The following is a 17883-nucleotide window of genomic DNA, read 5'->3' on the forward strand; positions in this document are numbered from 1 at the left end:
AGCAGCTCCTTGCAGACTTGGAATGCTGCCAGCCTGCAAGGGGAAACCTATGCTTTTCCATGTTTTTCTGGAACTTGCTCACAACCCTTTTAAACATTCTTGGCAACCCACTTTTGGGTCACGACCTATGGGTTGAGAAACACTGATCTGATCATCCCTGTCCAAATAATCCCATAAAAATCTCTCTCTAACCTATTACCAATACTATACAATCAACCTTGCTACTCTAATACAATGCAAAGAAGCCTAACCTGCCACATGTAAAGCAGGGGGACAACAGCAGTCAGTGTCCTGCGGCTGCAAGAATTGTTCCAATATGCTCTAGAGATCCAAGAGGGCCATGCTCCCCACTACAGAAGAAGTCAAAAACTCCCCCAACCTGTACCACCAGTCTGACCATGGGGTAAAACTACTTCCTCAACCCAAATGTGGCAATCAGTCTGACCCTAGACAAAGGGACAAGACCCTCTAGCCTGGAACCTCCAGATACTAGTCCCAGCAGGAACACTGGCACCTCCTCGGTCAATTTCCCCATCCTTAGCAGCAGCCAACATCCAATGCTTCTAGGAAACATAAAAATACCCAACACATATAGGAACAGGAAGGGGGAAATTCCTTTCCAGACCCTGTGGCAGCCAGAAAGCCCAGAAGCATGGAAAATACCCATAGTGTAGCATAGGTGTAGCTACTTCTAGATCAACCCTGACCAATAGTTATCTAACATCTTGAACACTCTCAATTATGGAGATTGCAAGACTTTCATAGGTAGCCTATTCTATTGCTTCACTGTTCTAACAGTGAAGTTTGTTTTTTTTCCTGATATCCACCCTAAACCTAGTTTGCTGCAATTCAAGTCACTGGTCCACATACTGCTCTCTGCAGCGAGAGAAAAAAAGAATTTTCCTCTTCCTTTATGGCAGCCCTTGAGACATTTGAAGATTTATCATAACTGCTCTTAATCACCTTTTCCAAAAGCTGAACATGCTTATTTCCTTCAGCCTACCCTTGTATGCCCTGCAACACATCACGGCTGCACAAAAGACTGGTGTGATTTCAAACTGCATCAATAGGAGCCAGAGGTGCAAGACATAGGGAATGAAAGTGCCTCTCCACTTGGCCCTGATTAGTCTTCATCTATGGTATTGTGTGCACTTTTGGGTTTCACATTTTCATAGATTTCATAGATGTTAGGGCTGGAAGGGACCTCGAAGATCGTCAAGTCCAGCCCCCTGCCCCAGGGGCAGGAAGTCAGCTGGGGTCAAAGGATCCCAGCAAGATAAGCATCCAAAAGCTTCTTGAATGAGTCCAGAGTAGGTGCCTGCACCACCTCTGGAGGCAGTCTATTCCAGGCCTTGGGGGCTCAGACAGTAAAGAGTGTTTTCCTTAAGTCCAGCCTAAAATAGTCTTGGAGGAGTTTATGACCGTTGGTCCTCATTTTCCCTTGGGGTGCTCTGGTGGACAGATGTTCTCCCAGATCCTGATGCACACCCCTTTTATACTTATAAGCAGCCACCAGGTCCCCCCTGAGCCTGTGCTTTTCCAGGTTGAAGAGTCCCATGGCTCTCAGCCTTTCTTCATAAGGCCTGTTCTCATGCCCTCTGATCATGTGCGTGGCTCTCCTCTGGACTCTCCCAAGCTTTTTGACATCCTTCTTGAATTACGGAGCCCAAAATTGGTTGCAGTACTCCAGCTGTGGCCTCACCAAGGCCAAGAGTGGGTGTGGCTTCAGGAGTGGCATCTCCCATGTCTTGCACCTCTGGCTCCTATTGATGCAGTCTGAAATCACACCAGTCTTTTGTGCAGCTGTGACACTGCAGATTCATCATGGGTTTGTGATCCACCAAGACTCCCAAGTCCTTCTCTGTATTGCTGCCTCCAGCCGGTTGTCACCTATTTTGTATTCATTTTTTTACTTTTATTATTATTTATTATTATGCTCTGCAAATGCATAGGTCAGAATCCCAATCTCCACAATGAATCACCTTTCTGCTTGAAACAGGTAAAATGGAAATTTAGTTTTAAAACTGCTTTAATGTAAATTGATTGTTAAATCGTAATGAATTTGAGTCAAATACCTAACTTGTGTGGGCGCTTCTCAACACCTTAAACTGTAGGAGCAAACCTCACTTCAAGAAAATTGATTTTAATCTTGCATTATACTTTTTATTATTTATATCAAAGGATTTCTCCTGCTTGCTAATATATATCATAATTGAAATCAGTGATTTAAAAATCACATTTGATTCTAACCTGTTCACGTCAACTAACGCAATACCAGTCAAAATATACATTCTTCTCACCTTTACACTCAAAAGCACAACTGAACTCTGACAGCAGGTTGACTAAGAGCTTTTTAGTACTTGTAATGGCAAGATCTGCAAGTTACTTGTGCATGACCGAGGTGGAAATTAAAGGTGGCATGTGTCAATGTGCATGAAACTGCATCACCTGGAGAGAACTAATGAGTGCAGCACTGTTCTGAAAGCTGTCTACAGTTCCTTTTAGTGGGGCTGCTCTTTTTCTGAGGCACTGAATGTTAAATCAGGGCACTTTTAGAGTCTCAGTTCTAAGAAAATGGAAGCTAAGAACTTAATCTCTATGGAGTGAGAGGCTCCCTACAGCTCAGCTGCCTGAGATTAAGTGCAACCACCAAGCAACAGGACTATGGGGGAACTGTGATGCTACAGTACATACCGAAACGAAGCTCATTCTTAAAAGAGTCCTCGACGCAGACTACTGAGGTAACCAAGTCAGGAATTCTGCTGTGGTCCAACAACTTGGCATGAAAACTTACACAACACACAACCTCTGTGCAGACCCCAAGGCCATGCCGAAGCTGATGCAGCTAATAGTCAAATTCCCTCCTCAACCCCACAATACTCCTACCTATTTCAGAAAGTCTCTTGATGGTGAGATCATAAGGAACCGATCTAGCATTACAGAAGCAAAATGGACAGCACTGAAAGAGGGAAGTAGTTTCTGTATTATAAAAAAATGTCCACCAAAAATCAGACAGAGGCGATGAACAAAGAATGCAAGTTAACTATGATTCTGCTTTACAATATTCTGCTGAATTCTCTCTCTTGAGTTTCAGCTTCTTCTTAGGAGAAAAAACCGTCTCCAGTTTTAAGATTGTCCAGAACACAGTCCATACCAACAGCCCCTGCCACAGCCATTTCTAAAATATTCTCAGTGTTTTGTGACTGTGTAGATACAAGAGTTCCCAAAGGAGCACTAACTACAAATGTGTCCTCTATTTCAAAAGATCAGGATGGAAATAATTCAAAGTTTTATAGTAACACACCACTTCAAAGCACAACAAAAGACTGAAATATTGCTAAGGGGGACCCTGCACAAAGATATCCAATGAATTACAGGTTGGTATTTTTATTTTCTGAAAAAGTAGAGTACTAGGCTATAGGGTGTCAGTGAAGTGAAGAATATGATTTACCATTAACAATATAAAGAACAGTAATAGGGTAGCAAAGTCAAAGTAAGTGGAATCAGAAGAGACGTGTCTCTAATACACAAACTGGAGTCACTAAAATATAGGGCTGAAAGGGCATTTTGCTCAACTCCTTTCCTGAGTTGAAATCATGGCCTTCTAAACCAGGAGTAGGCAAAATATGGCCCACGGGCCACATCTGGCCCACTAAGCCATTCTATCCAGACCATGGGGCCCCTAAAAAAAATTTAGAAAATTAATATTTATCTGTCCCTGGTTCCTGTCAAAGATGAAGGAGGCAGGGGCAGCAGGACCTAGGGGAAGCCCCAGCAGGCTCCTGCAATAGCAGGGCCCACCCAGCCATGCCCCTCCCAGCCAGAAGCCCCTGCCTAGCAGGGACTTATGGCCTGGGACCATGGGGCTCCTCCTGGCTGCACTGGCATGGGAAACTCAGTAAGAAGAGGGGAGCAGGGAAGGTCTGTGGGTATCGCCCCAGTCCTCGGGACCAGGCCAACTCAGCTTTTCTCCCTCAGGGCTGCACCAGCAGGGAGAAGGGGGAGCTGGCCCAGCTCCATGGAGCCCTTGCCAGCGCTGCCCCAGTACTCCTGCCACCCTGCTCTGGACCCTGCCGGCACTGGCCCTGGGACACCAGTGCAGGCCCCGTGCTCCCACTGGCTCCTGTGCCCACTCATTCCCAGTACCCCGAGGTACAGGCAAGGGGCAGCGTGCAGCCCCAGCCCCCCACTTGCTGGCAGGGAACAAGCTGGTGCTGAGTGCAAGGGAAAAGCGGCCCCTCCCCTGTCCTGTGCCCGGTGCCTGAGCAGGCACAGGCAGCCCCACGCAAGCTGCGAGTGGTTGCAGCATGGGGCGCCACTGGGGCGACTTTTCCCCATGCTCAGCACCAGCTTGTAACCCACTGCTGCTGCCAGCCTGGGCCTTGCACCAGCTTCCGGCTTTCCCGTCAGGGCTGTGATGCAGCAGCAGGAACTGCTCAGCACGAAGGAAAGCAGCCCCCCTGCTTGCCACACCGGGCAGTTTTTGCTGCTGCTGCCTGTACTGCAGGGCTGAGGGGGGCACTGAGAGTGAGTGGGTGCAGGAGCCAGCAGGAACACAGGGCCTGCGCTGGTGTCCCAGGGCCAGCGCTGGAAGGGCCAAGAGCAGGATGGCAGGAGTACAGGGTCCCAGCTGGCAAGGGCTCCATGGAGCCGGGTCAGCTCCCCCCTCTCCCTGCTGGTGCAGCCCAGCCTGGCTCTACAAAGCCCTGCCAGCCTGCACCCTGCTTTGGGCCCCACTGGTGCTGCCCCTGGGACACTGGTCCCAAGACATTGGGACATTGGTCCCAAGATGGTGACCAGGGGGCAGGGCACCTGTAAAGGGGCAGGGCTACCCACGCAGCCCTCGACAGCTTGCCAAAACTGGGTAAGCAGCCCTCCGCCTGAAATACTTGCCTTCCCCTGCACTAAACTCTCTCATCTAAGACTTTGGGAGAAGGTAAAGGAGTTTAAAACTGTACTGCTTACTGAGGCCCATATCCTGTCCCACCTCTAAGGCATATGGCATTTTTAGGGCTTTAGCTGTCCGAGTCATTAAGCATGATTCTACCCTATGCACAAGTGACAGAACTACTAAGATACCAAGACAACCTGGATACTTATCTTCATCTAAACTGTTTCGCAATTTCATTAAACTCTTGAAAGTACAAAAAATGCCGCAGAAGTCTCCAATTCTTTAGCTTAAAAAAGAACAACTCTGCAACACTGATATTATTGAAAATAGTGATACCATCTAAAAATATCCAAGCAAGGGAAATTTTGATTACATCATGTTTCACCAAGCTTAAAAAGCTTACAAACAGCCATCTTCAAATCCTATCCATAGCTAATACTCTAAATCCTTAACAATTTGATAATATTCCTTCCCTACTGCAAAGATAAAAATATTGCTCTCTAGTCTTACCTGTGAAGCTACATTTGTTATTTTCCTTTTTAACCTCCCTTCAAATTAGTTTTAAATATCCCACTGCTGCAATTTTCTTTGTACCAAGATCTCTTTGTAACTTGGTTCTCTTCCCCTGTATAAGAATGTCCTTTGTGGTATTTCTACAAATGCAATTAATAACTGTAACGCACAAAAAACCCCACCCAAATGAAGACACACAAGGGATGCACAGTGGCTGGTGAAGAATAGTTTCTGTTTTGTTGATCAAAAATCCTTTTGGGAATTTTGAAAAAAATTATTACATCATGTACAGACGACACATACTATCACTGGTCAAACACTGACAGTTTTGACCATTTTTATAGAGGTAAATGTCATAGAACAGTTTGAAAAACTTAATTAAGTGCCTGTATCTCTCATGCACAGTCACTTCTATGTGATTTACTAACTTATTTTTTCCAAATAAGTAGGCTCACATTCAACATCAGTGCTTTGGAAATCACCCTTTACGAGTATCCCCTCTCACTTGTTTTCTGCACAAGTCACCATATTTTGTACTGTACTGCAACAAACTATAAAGTAGTTTTCCTTTCTAAATCTTTGGGCATTTTTACACATGCCAGTACCGCAGCATCTCTGATTAAGTGTTTCAGTTCAAAAGCACACCACCTCCATTTTCTTCATGCTGACGTATACTTGGCAAAATGTGCAACTGCAAGTAATGCACCACAGTGCACATTACCTCACATGCAGGGCAGACTCGATTAATCGGGTCTGCTCCAACGCGCTGGAGATCAGGTGCATCCCAGCATGAAAAAGTATGTGTATAAATGCCCCTAATGGCCAAGCCTTGTTTCTGTTATCCATGAACTACAGGAAAATTATGTTGGACTAGTACTTAATCAAAGGTAAATATATGAACTCCACTTATGCTCATTATGGATTATTGTGAGATTTAATCAAATTAAATCTCAGTAATTATTGACAGAAAGGATCTATTTACCTGAATAATTCTACTTAATAAAACACTTAAGAATTTAGTAGGAAAAGATGCTGCAATTCAGGGGAAAAAAACCCCACACAAAATAAACTTAATGATACTGAAAATATAAGGCTTCTATACACGTGCAGGGAGCCTGCTCTGACCCCTGGAAATCCAGCATGCTGGAGCAGACTTGATTAATTGAGTCTGCTCGAGTGTGGAAACTAATGTGCTCCAGTGTCACATGCATCAGCATCCCCTTGCTGAAAAATGGCGGTAGAGTGCTTTGAACTAAAGCTCGTTCAATAAGCTTTGGTTCAAAGCGCCCCACCACCATTTTTCAGTGTGCGGACACTGATACACATGATGCTTAGGTACTTTTAATTAGCGTCTCTCTCCAATTAAAGTGCCCCCCCATGCCTGCCAGAGCATGTGTAAAAGTGCCCACCGTTAAATGCAAATTTAAGTCCCATGCACTTCTCTCCCCCAAGTCAGAATCTATTCTCTCTTAATGCCTCAATGGTAATGTATTCTGAATCAGTAACACCAGGATTTAAGAAAAAGAAAGAATAGCACTTACCTCTCATCTAACCACCACTAATGATAGGAATTGGAAAAATACTTGGATAAAGATAAGAACAAAAAATGTAATTTCTTCTGGTAGGCCCCTTTGCCTGACATCTTTAAAATTCTCTATAGAAATAAAACTGAGAATGTCCTATGCCAGAAGTCTAAAAAATGAATGAATATCCATTTTAATACAAAATTTATTAGTATTGGCAAGATGCATCACTTGTTTTTCCTTCTGTGTTGTGACCCTGATTTTAAAGAGCTCTCCCTAGTCTTTAATTAAGCATTTCATTCCTTTTCTTTATCCCAGTATGAAGAAAAACATAATGCAGATGAAAAAACTGTACAAAGGTATATCATAGTCATAAAACAATACCAAAGGTTCAAATGCAGCAGTTCCAGACCAGCTACTCACAGAAAAGGCTGTAACAAAGTATTTTTGAGGTATACAAAGTATTGTAAAATACCTTGTATTTCTGAGGTTAAGATATTTATGGTATTAGACAGAGAACCAATAACATTCCTGATTTATATACAGAGGACAAATTAACAGCCCATCGGAAATGTACCAGTGTTAAAAATTTCCAGATCAATTCAGTGACCTGAGGAAGGGCACTTTGTGCCTGATGGGTTGTCTAGCATCTTTTCCAAATATACCGTTTGTTCAATAAAAGGTATTGGCAAAATAAAACCTTGCTTTTCACATTTCCTGACCCATCATAACAACAACAGTGCTCCAACCCTCCTATGCTTCAATACAGACAAGTGCCAAAACCATTAGCTAACTCATAATTTAAAGTGTGATTGTTTTTTAATTTCAGGTAATCTTGGTACCTGAGAGTCTTCAACAAAAAATAATTAAGAAAGCAGTCTCATCTGTTCACAAGTTTGATTATAGTTAGCTTTTTCATAAAGATTACATAGCACTTTTAGATCATTCTAAAGCTACTGTATTTACTCAAATACAAGATGGGGTCTCTCCTTACCCTCTCCCAATCGGCTTAGGGAAAAGAGTGCTTCGTCTTACATTCGTGTCTAAGGAAGCCTCCTTAAATGCACAGTTTACCATTAAACTGCTGCCAAAATCAGTTACAGAAACCAACTATGAAGTTGAGTAAATGCAAACAACACTGAGCATGACTATAAAACACACAGCCTACATTGGGCAAACATACTGAAGGGAACTTACCTGTTTTCATTAAAAATATATATATTTTTAAATTGTGTTCCAAGCCAAATCAATTCCAAATCCACGAGTCAGTCAAGAACCGTAAGTGGTCCTACTAGCGGAAAACATCCACCTTACCTGGGGCTTCAGATGTTTCCAAATCCCTTGGTAGGCATCCTATGTGAGGCCCAAGACAGTTTGGGGTTTGGATGCCCCCAAATTATGCAAATTAAAGCCCCAGGAACAAGCTAGGGAGGAGTCTCCCATTTCCAGAAAGTGGACATAAAGCCAAGATCTTCCCACTGGAAGTAAAAGTGGGAGGTTAACTATACATTACCTCGGCAGGTACTACCATGAAAGTAGAATGGCTGAAAGACATGGGTATCTGGAGCGCGTGTGCGCACGCCCCCTCCCCCCCTCTAAGCTATGGGGTCATGAAAACTGTGGACTCTGCTGGGGCCCACCCCAACAAACTAAATGGTAAAATCATGAGCTTTTGGGGGTTGGACTAATAAAATGCAGATTGTACTCTAAGTAGGTACAAAAATGCTACTTAAAAGTGTATTTATGAAGCACATATGCTAAAAATTTAAGTTTAAAAAAAATGTAAAATGCATCCATTTTAGATACACCAAGTCTATGGGTACCCACAGTAATTTGCATATGTGCAAATTACTACAGGCATGATTATTTAAAAGTCAGTGCTTTCAGATTTGCCTCTCACTTCCATGTGCTTAGACAGATCAGGGTCTGACAGTATGGGGGAGGGAGGACTGTAGGGAGAAGAAGTTGAAGGGCCAAAGGACAAGTGGGCCACCTAACCCACCACAATTTATTTTCCCTGTTGTAGCAGAGGGAAGGGCATAAATTCAAGGCAAACCTCCAATAATAAGACTCTATACCTGGAAAACTATAGCAAATTTATTAATTTTCTATATATACAATCTAACGATTGAAAGGTCACCTCCAGTGTTGTCTTATGGTCAAGTAAATATGGTAAAATCACAAAACCATGCAATAGCCCAGTTGTTTTCATTATCTGAAACTCAAATGAAGGCTTTCTTTCTATGAGATAAATGATGTTTTTGAATGTATTAAAGAACAAGCCTTAATACATTAAATATTAAGCCATATTACTGTGTGCGTTTGATACTGATTCTATTAGTTATATAACAGTAATCATTAAAATAAAAATGAGAGTGTTACACTGGAATATCATAGCCTTCTTTTGTAACTGTATTTCACATTGCAATTTCAAAAATTATATACTTTAAGCCATGTGCTACTTTCACCATAACAAGATTAGGATCAATGAGTCGTTTCACAGCTAGCTACAAGCGAAGGAAAGGCACAAGAATCTCATTTTAGAATAAAAAAATTGTCTCTTCATTATTAGTTTATTTCACTTGGACATTTTGCTCGCAATTAAATAATATTTATTACATACTGTGACAGTCAAATCTTTATGTAAAAGTAATTTAATATGCTCATACTTACTGCCAGGCATTGTTAGCCAAGAAGCTGTCTTCAATTTTGCAAGATGTAATAACCTATAAGAAAATAAAAGTATAATTTGTACACATAATATACTATATAAGTACAATAAGTCAAGCCACTGATCTTTTTGGAACACCTTTAATAAATTCTGTATAAGCTTAGCTTACCTAAATATTCCATAAAAATCCTATGAAAACTGTAACGGTTTGGCTTTTGTGTGTGATGGGGAGGGGGAAATCAAATATCCGTCTCACTGTCTTCTTTTAAGACTTCTCACCATGGTTGCACAGCATGCCCCAGTGGCACCCACAGCAGGGAAGGACAAGGGAGACCAGACTGGAAAAGCATGACAAGAGTTGCCCGCTTCTGGAGTTCACGTCCTCTTGTAAACCTCAAGCTGCTGCAGGGAGAGTGTTGGGGTGGCCCTTACTGCAGCTGCAGACAGATTTACCCTTTGCCATTGCCAGAGGCCATGGGAATGGTGGCATTCAGGATCAGGAGCAGCTGCAGTGGCAGCTGCTGCAGCAAGGGGACATGAGAGGATCTACACACACGCCACTAACCCCCATGCTGCTGGCTGTACTGCTGACACTTCCTCCCACAGCAGCAGTAGCTCTGACCATGGCAGCAGGTTTCTCATCACAGCTGCCAGAGCCCCCACAAGAGCTGGACCTCTGGCAGCCCACACAGCACTGTGGGCAGAGCCCACCACAGGCAAAGTGGGCATAACCTACAGGCACCTGCAAAGCAGGGAATAAAGTTCACCATTCAATCCGAGTGTAACAACACTGGTTGAGCCCCCCTGCACATCACCATTGTACATCATTGCCCACAAAGACTTCCACATGACATGGCAGGTATATGGCTAGTGATAGGAAGAAAAATAACAACCAAATGGGCTAGAACCAGAGATGCATATATTTCATAGTTTCATAGTAGCTAGGGTCAGGAGGGTCCTGAACAGATCATCCAGCCTGACCCCCTGCCACAGGCAGGAATGAATGCTGGGTTCACAAGACTCCAGACAGGTGATCATCCAACCTCCTCTTGAATTTGCCCAAGGTAGGGGCGAGGACCACTTCCCTGGGAAGTTGGTTCCAGATTTTGGCCACCCTAACTGTAAAATATTGCCTTCTGATCTCTAACCTAAACCTATTCTCCATCAGCGTATTACCATTGTTCCTTGTCACCCCAGGTGCTGCTGGGGAGAATAGGGCTCTGCCTATTTGCTGCTGATCTCCCCTGATGAGTTTGTAGGCAGCCACCAGGTCCCCCCTCAGCCTCCTCTTGCTGAAGCTGAACAGGTTCAGGTCCCTCAGCCTCTCCTCGTAGGGCCTGTCCTGCTGCCCTCTCACCAAGCAGGTGGCCCTCCTCTGAACCCTCTCCAGGCTGGCCACATCCCTTTTGAAGTGCGGTGCCCAGTACTGGATGCAGTACCCCAACTGCGGCCTGACCAAAGTCTCATAGAGGGGGAGTATCACCTCTCTGGACTGGCTTAGAAAGTTAGCAGTGCAGACATGCCTGAACTGTTCAGGCGGAAATTCTACATACAGCTGTCTGCCCAAGGCTGATGTTTTCTTTCCCCACTAACGCAGCTGAATTTATTTCCAGGAATAAGGTTTGAGATAGAACTTATTAATATAGGCATAGTGTACTCACAACATTATAAAGCACTCCCATGCTTTTTAACAGGGACTGGATATTTATAAATAGCAAGGGATTATTCTCAGCAGCACAGAAGCATTACTTGAGTACCCTATGACAGGATAGCAAACCTGATCCTGTAAGTTTTGCAAACATGGCCATTTTTGCATATTTAAAGTAGACACATGTTAGCATTCACCAGCTAAGTTGTATAGACTCCTTCTGCACTACTCGTGCTTCAGGACCATCCAACTGCTGCATGCCGACATGGTTAAGCTGTAATGGGATGTACTACTAGCAGAGGGAGTGACACCTACTTGTGGCCTAATTCTGTTCCTTATACTCTAGTACAGGAGTTTTCAATCTTCTTGTTTATTTATTTATTTTTATAAGTGTACCCCTGCTGACCAGACCGGTGGGGGGGGGGGGGGTGCGCAGCCAGATGCAGAGCAGCAGCAGCGCGAGGTGGCGGTTGGCCGCACGTGAGCTTCCCCACCCACATCTGGCAACCTGGGCAGCGCCTGTGTAGCTCACAGAGGGGCATTCGGTCCTCTCCCCCAGGTCCTGCTCCTGGGAGGCAGCGGCACGGGGTAGTGGGTGGCAGCACTCCGTCCTTGCCCACCCACGCATACTCCCTAGGACTGGTCCAATTACCCCCAGGGGTACGCATACCCCCCGTTGACAAGACCTGCTCTGGTATACTCCTGGGTACCATCCCTGTTTTCACCTGACACATACTCCAACATTGTTGTTATATACTCTGGGAGGTTGACTCCAGAGAAACAAAATGTAATCCTGGGCACCCTGCTCTGCACCAGCTCTTCGGGCTCTCACCCCCCTCTGCGTCATCTCTCAGGGCTCTGGCAGCCTGGTCACAATACACTGGGCCTCTGCCAGCCTGCCAATCCAGCAATAATCTAGGCCCCTTTGTAGTGGATCTTCAGTGGCCTCCCTTCCACCCTGTCATGCCTCACAGCTTTATAAATCCAGTGAACACTACTCTACCAAAACCAAGCTGCAACTGAGGAGATATTCTTAAAGCTCTTCCCAGGCTCCTACTCAGTCCTGCTGCTTCCTACCAGCTCTGGCCCTCTTGGGCCTACTCACAGGTCCCTCACCAGTCTCTGGCACTGTTTCTCAGCTTCATGCACAGGGAACTCCTTCAGTGAGTGCAGTCAGGGTCAGTCTAGCTCCACACAGTACTTTACGAAGCACTCACCAGTGAGCTCCTTCCTCCAGCCCTGATCAGACCAGACTGCCCTCTCTGCCCCAAATGCAGGGATTATATAGCCCCTGGCTCCTCCTTCTTCTGAACTGAAGGCACTGCATTAGCCATTATCTTTTTAACTGCCAGCTGTTCATTATCTGGGGCTTTGCGGCTTTCTCCCACTCAGTAACAGGGCTTGGTCCAAGTTACACAAGGACTTTGCTTTCCAGGCTAGTAAAGGCTGAACAGGATGTTTCCTGAAATTGCTGCACACTGCTAATGCACTAGGCACCAGTAGAAGCATAGAACACACCATTTTACTGCTTGGCTGACATATGCTGAACAAGGACAAGCTCCTGTGGAAAAATAGTCTGAAAACCATATCATACATAAGGAGAATGAATTAAGGTCTCCCAGACAGCCTTAATGCGAGTATTTCCTAATATTTTGTATGTACTAATATACCACTCCAAAGAGTGCTAGAAACATTGCAGACTCCTAAAACAGACCTCCTACTCAAAGCGCTAGAATTCAAGAAATTCATCATGAAGTCAAACCCAAGTTTTTGTTTAAAAAAAAAGTCAAGTGATTTTTAAGATTACAAAGGTTGGCTCCTTCTTATCCTGTAATTACAATGTAAATATAAACGCGAACTTGCTGGTTTAACCTTCTAGTGCAGTATCTGACCCCTTTATTTGTTTTAATTATACCTATCTTCAATTTAAATGTTACTGTTTTGTAGACTGTTTAGGCTGGCTTTAAACTAAAAGTACCAAAATTAAGAGTCATGGCTGTGTTAGTGTAGAACAGCACTCTAACAAGTGATTAAACTGGTACATTAGGTTCTGTGTGGAGTCTGAATAGTTTCCATTTTCAATTTTCTTATTTTACATATAAAATGTTTTTCCATCTTCCAGCTCTTCAAACAACCTAGGATCTTAAAGTAAAGGTATTGCTTCTCTTCCCCCCCCCCCCACCCTCGCATATACTAATCACTATGATGAAAATATATGATTTTTCAAAAATAAAAACAAAAGGACAGTAGAGGTATTACTTAAAGTATATGTCTGGCCTATAGGGACTTCTCCTGGTAATAAAATAAGCTTTTTTGTTATTGTTGTTTTAAATGGTGCTCAAGTTAGAAAGACTCCAACTTCATTTTCAGATCCCAGGCTTAGTTTGAATGCCAGGCAGTTATGAAAACCGTTGTTTTTTTTTTTTTGCAATCATATCATTTTCATTGTAAAGTCAAAATATTGTTTCTTGGTAGAATCCCCTTCAGCCCTGCTTAGGCAAGAGTGCAAAATTTTATACTAGGTTCAATAAATGTTATGCGAGTCAGCTACAAACAATAATCCAATAACTGTGGCTTTTTGACCTACATAAGCTGCCGAAGTTGAAGAACACCAGTTTTGCCAAAGGAAAGAAGGAAAGCCCTTACATACCATATTTCACAACGACAGGTTACCTTAATAGTCCATCTCATTCCTGTTATCATGCGTTCCATAATAACCGGTACAGCCTTTGGGCTGGAATGAGTCAATTTGTACAGATACCAGTAAACGCTCCAGGCACAGCCTCTAAACAATCAGGATAAAAATTGCTATTTCCTTTCTAATTAAATTGGATGGGCACATGTGGTGGGGAGAGAGTAAATCTTCTCCAATTCTTAGAGTTGACTTAATCCCTAAACAGATCAGTCCTACATCTGCAGGAATAGCTACTGTCTTTTGATTAGGGTACAGAATAGAAGTCAGAATAACTAGATTTTTGAGAGGTGGGGAGAGGAATGTAATTCTTTCACAAGCCTTGTATAACATGCAACACTGGGCAAGTCTCTTAAGCCATTAGTTTTGAGTGTCCAGTGCAAGACTTTTAGGACTTCAGAAGCCATGGAGAAATATAGGTGCTTCAAGCCAGACACTCAGCACATCAAGGTGGATGACCCCAAACCAAGGCATTCAAACAGCATACATGTATAAATCTTGGCTTTAGCCTCAGTTCCTCAGATTTCCTCCCAACCTCTCCACTATGAGATGTTCCATACGGGGATGTTTGCAAGGCTTAATCTAGTTCTGTAAAGCATGTCGAGATGCTCAGTAGATGCTACTGGTATACAAGTACAATTATTATGACATTGTTGCCATGGAAACTACAAAAATTTCAGTCTCATTTTACTGCAGAATCATTTCAAAAGACAGACTTGACGGAAAAGCAACAAACTCCATTTTAAACAAGGCTTTGATAATTGGCAGCTGTGGTATGAAAATTCATGAAACAAGTGGGGAAAAGGAAGCCTTTCCCCACATAGCTGACACCTACAGAACGATTATATTCATCCACAATAAAAGACACCACAAGTGCTCCAGCAGTAGCAATCACTCCAATACAATGCTCCTAGGCTGCCCAGGACAACCACCCATTCTTATTTAGCAAGGCCCATCTCTGAAGCACTAATTTGGCTAGGCAGAGCATCATGCTAATTTGTTCAGTGAAAGCAGCAAGCATTTTTGTGGGTGATATCTTTTTTTGGACCAATTGAATGGTTGGGATTAGACTTAGACAAGCTTTTAAATGCAATGCAGTTTTCATCAAGTCTAAGGAAAAAGCAGGCACAGCAAAGACTAAAAACTAGTCTTCAGGAGAAGACTGAGATTATCAGAGAAATTCCTAACGCTGTACTGCTCAATGGTAGCTTTGGCTTCTCTTCCAAAACATTATTGTATGGTGTAGACATATCTTAGCACATACTTCTCCTTCCTAACAATACCACAGGATCCAGTCACAAATAGAAGCTGCTGCCAAACAAAGTGTTGCACCAAGGAAGTTGAACACCCTATTTGAACACAAACAACAAAATCCTTTTTCCCCTGAAGGAAATGTCTTGATGGGCTACTGTGAACTTGGTATCTAGTGATGTGAAAAAAAATTCTCTAAGTTTTGGGTCCTATATATGTGCCTTGTATATCCCTTCCCACTCTTTTCCTTGTTGATGCCAGAATGACTTACACAAATAAGGAGGGAAATGACTAGATATGAAGCACTCCTAAATGCGCAAAGCAAATAAACAGGGAGGGCGGGGGTGGCTTTTCCCTTGCAGGCTGCGGGGCTGGGACCTGGGGGTAGTGGGCAGCAGGTCTGGAGTGAAGGGTACTGGGTCGGGACCTATCATCAGTGTTTACAAATGGGTCCCGATACAAAAGAGATTGAGAACCACTAGACTAAAAAACCTCCATGGGATCCGTCCCAGCATTACTTTTCTATGTTTAATTTGGAAGATGAGGTGGAATTAATGGTATGATTAGAACCTTAAAAACCAGTCCTGCAATACAGAAATTACTGTTTGCATTTCGTAATTTAATAAAAATCCCAGTTTAACAGGCCTCAAATTGAACTTTTGTCATACCTTCTATAAACTTAAGACCTGCAACGTCTGATGGCATTCCAATCTTCTCTGCCCAGAAAAATTAAACTTTCATTATGGAAGTGTTGGCGTGATGTTACAGCCATGATGGTCTAGGAAATATACAAAAGGAATGCACTGCATTCGCAAGCTTGTCTAAGTCTTTCCCAACCGTGCAACTGGTCCAGTGGATGATACTGCCCAAAAAATCCTGGCCTCTAAGCACAAAAAGGCACTGAGCACTTCAGCCTTTTTGCATCCTCTCTGCCACCAGCCTGCCTCGCCCATTCAGTACGGGACCTACACTTGCCCTGATCCTCCTCTTGCTACCAACATACTTGTAGAAACCCATGTTACCCTTCACATCCCTTGCTAAGGGCAACTTCAGTTGTGCTTTGGCCTTCCTGACTTCATCCCCGCATGCCTCAGCAATGCTCTTATAACTCCTCCCTATTTATTGGTCCAAATTTCCAGTTCTTACAAGCTTCCTTTTTGTGATTTAGTTGACTGAAGATTTCCCTGCTAAGCCAAGCTGGTCTTCTGCCATACTGGCTAGGCTTCCTGCACATGGGGATGGTTTGCTCTTGTTTCTTTACAGTAGAGCCGGCTCTCCCGGGCTCCTCGCCCCCTCAGACCGGCTTCCCAGGGGATCCTGCCCACGTGTTCCCCGAGCGAGTCGAAATCTGCTTTTCTGAAGTCCAGGGTCCTTACTCCGACTCCAGGATCCCAAGGAAAGGAAGGATGGAGAGCAGCAATCATCTCCTGGTCGCTATCGCCACTACTACGTCCCCCAGTTGGCCGCTCCAACGCTTGCACCAGGACGGTGTCCCCAATACTCTCCAAAAACGTCCAGGATTGCCCACTAGTGCCCTCCCAGCAGATGTCAGGGTGTGTGAAGACCCTTCCCCCACAGTAGCTCTCACCCATCCAGGTGCCTTCGACTCCCTGGTCCTAACCCGTGGAGACCCACGCGCAGCTGGCGCCGACCTCCCCACCACGCAACGCCGGCGTCGGTCGGGGACGGATGGCGGCGGGAAGGCAAATGTGTGTTCCTGTTACGCTTAAAAACCCCCAGGTATAAACCAGATTCAACATGTAATATTTATTTTCACGAACGCCCGGGCCTGGGTGCCCAGGTGACGCTCAGCATCTCCGGGGGGTTTCTCTCCCGTTCCTGGAGACCCCGGGGCCGGCAGCCCTGCTCCAGACCCCCAGGGCCGCTGCTCCGGGGTGGGGGGGGGCAGCGCTGGGGAGCCGCGAGGGAGGCGGGGGGGGTCGCGGCACAGGCCCCGGGGTCGCACCACGCTTGGGGGCCGCCCCCGGCCCGCAGTTACCGGACAGGAGGGAGGGGATGGGGCAAGGGGCCGCCCCCACCAACTCACCTCAGCCGCTCCTCCGCCTCAGCTGAGCCGCCGCCATCTTGCCCCCCCACCCCTATCAAGGCGGCCCCGGCGCGCGGTGCAGGCTGGGGGCTGTAGTTCCGCCGGGGGGCGGGGTGGGCACGTGACTCGGCACACCCTCCCCGAAGGAACAGGCGGCTTTGCCCGGGGGAAGAAACGCTGGGGACGGCAAGCGCCGAGGGACAGAACGCCCGCGTTTGCGGAAAGTGAACTGCTGCCCTCCTGCCATCCCGCCGAGTGTCCATGCACACCAGTTACCAACCATTCATATACACAAACACCAGTAACTCTGCTCAGATGCACACACACCAGTTACCCCCATTCATAATATATACACACCAGTCACCAACCATTTAGATGCACACACACCAGTTACCCCCTGTTCAGATGCACGCACACCAATTACCCCCTGTTCAGATACACATACACCAGTTACCATTTAGATGCACACACACTGGTTACCCCCTGTTCAGATGCACGTCCATCAATTACCCCCAGTTCAGACGCACATACACCAGTTAACCCCTGTTCAGAAGCATGCACACACCAGTTACACCCATTCAGATGCACGCGCACCAGTTACACCCATTCTGATGCATGCACACACCGGTTACACCCATTCATATACA

The 17883-nt window shown here is 45.0% G+C and overlaps 1 protein-coding gene across 3 annotated transcripts in view; it reads right to left on the reverse strand.

Moving 5' to 3' along the window:
- Positions 1-17316, reverse strand: part of EFR3A (EFR3 homolog A) — a 145510-nt gene extending 128194 nt beyond the window's left edge. For all 3 annotated transcript variants that reach the window (XM_006258860.4, XM_019481773.2, XM_059723742.1), the window contains exons 1-2: positions 17237-17316; positions 9601-9653 (exon numbers count right to left, since the gene is read on the reverse strand). In XM_006258860.4, the coding sequence (XP_006258922.2) occupies positions 9601-9610 (10 nt within the window). In that variant the 5' untranslated portion in view covers positions 9611-9653; positions 17237-17316. The remainder of the gene's footprint in view (positions 1-9600; positions 9654-17236) is intronic.
- Positions 17317-17883: the final 567 nt, after the last annotated feature.

The sequence above is a fragment of the Alligator mississippiensis genome, chromosome 3, assembly GCF_030867095.1.
Source record: "Alligator mississippiensis isolate rAllMis1 chromosome 3, rAllMis1, whole genome shotgun sequence".
Taxonomy (NCBI): Eukaryota; Metazoa; Chordata; order Crocodylia; family Alligatoridae; genus Alligator; species Alligator mississippiensis.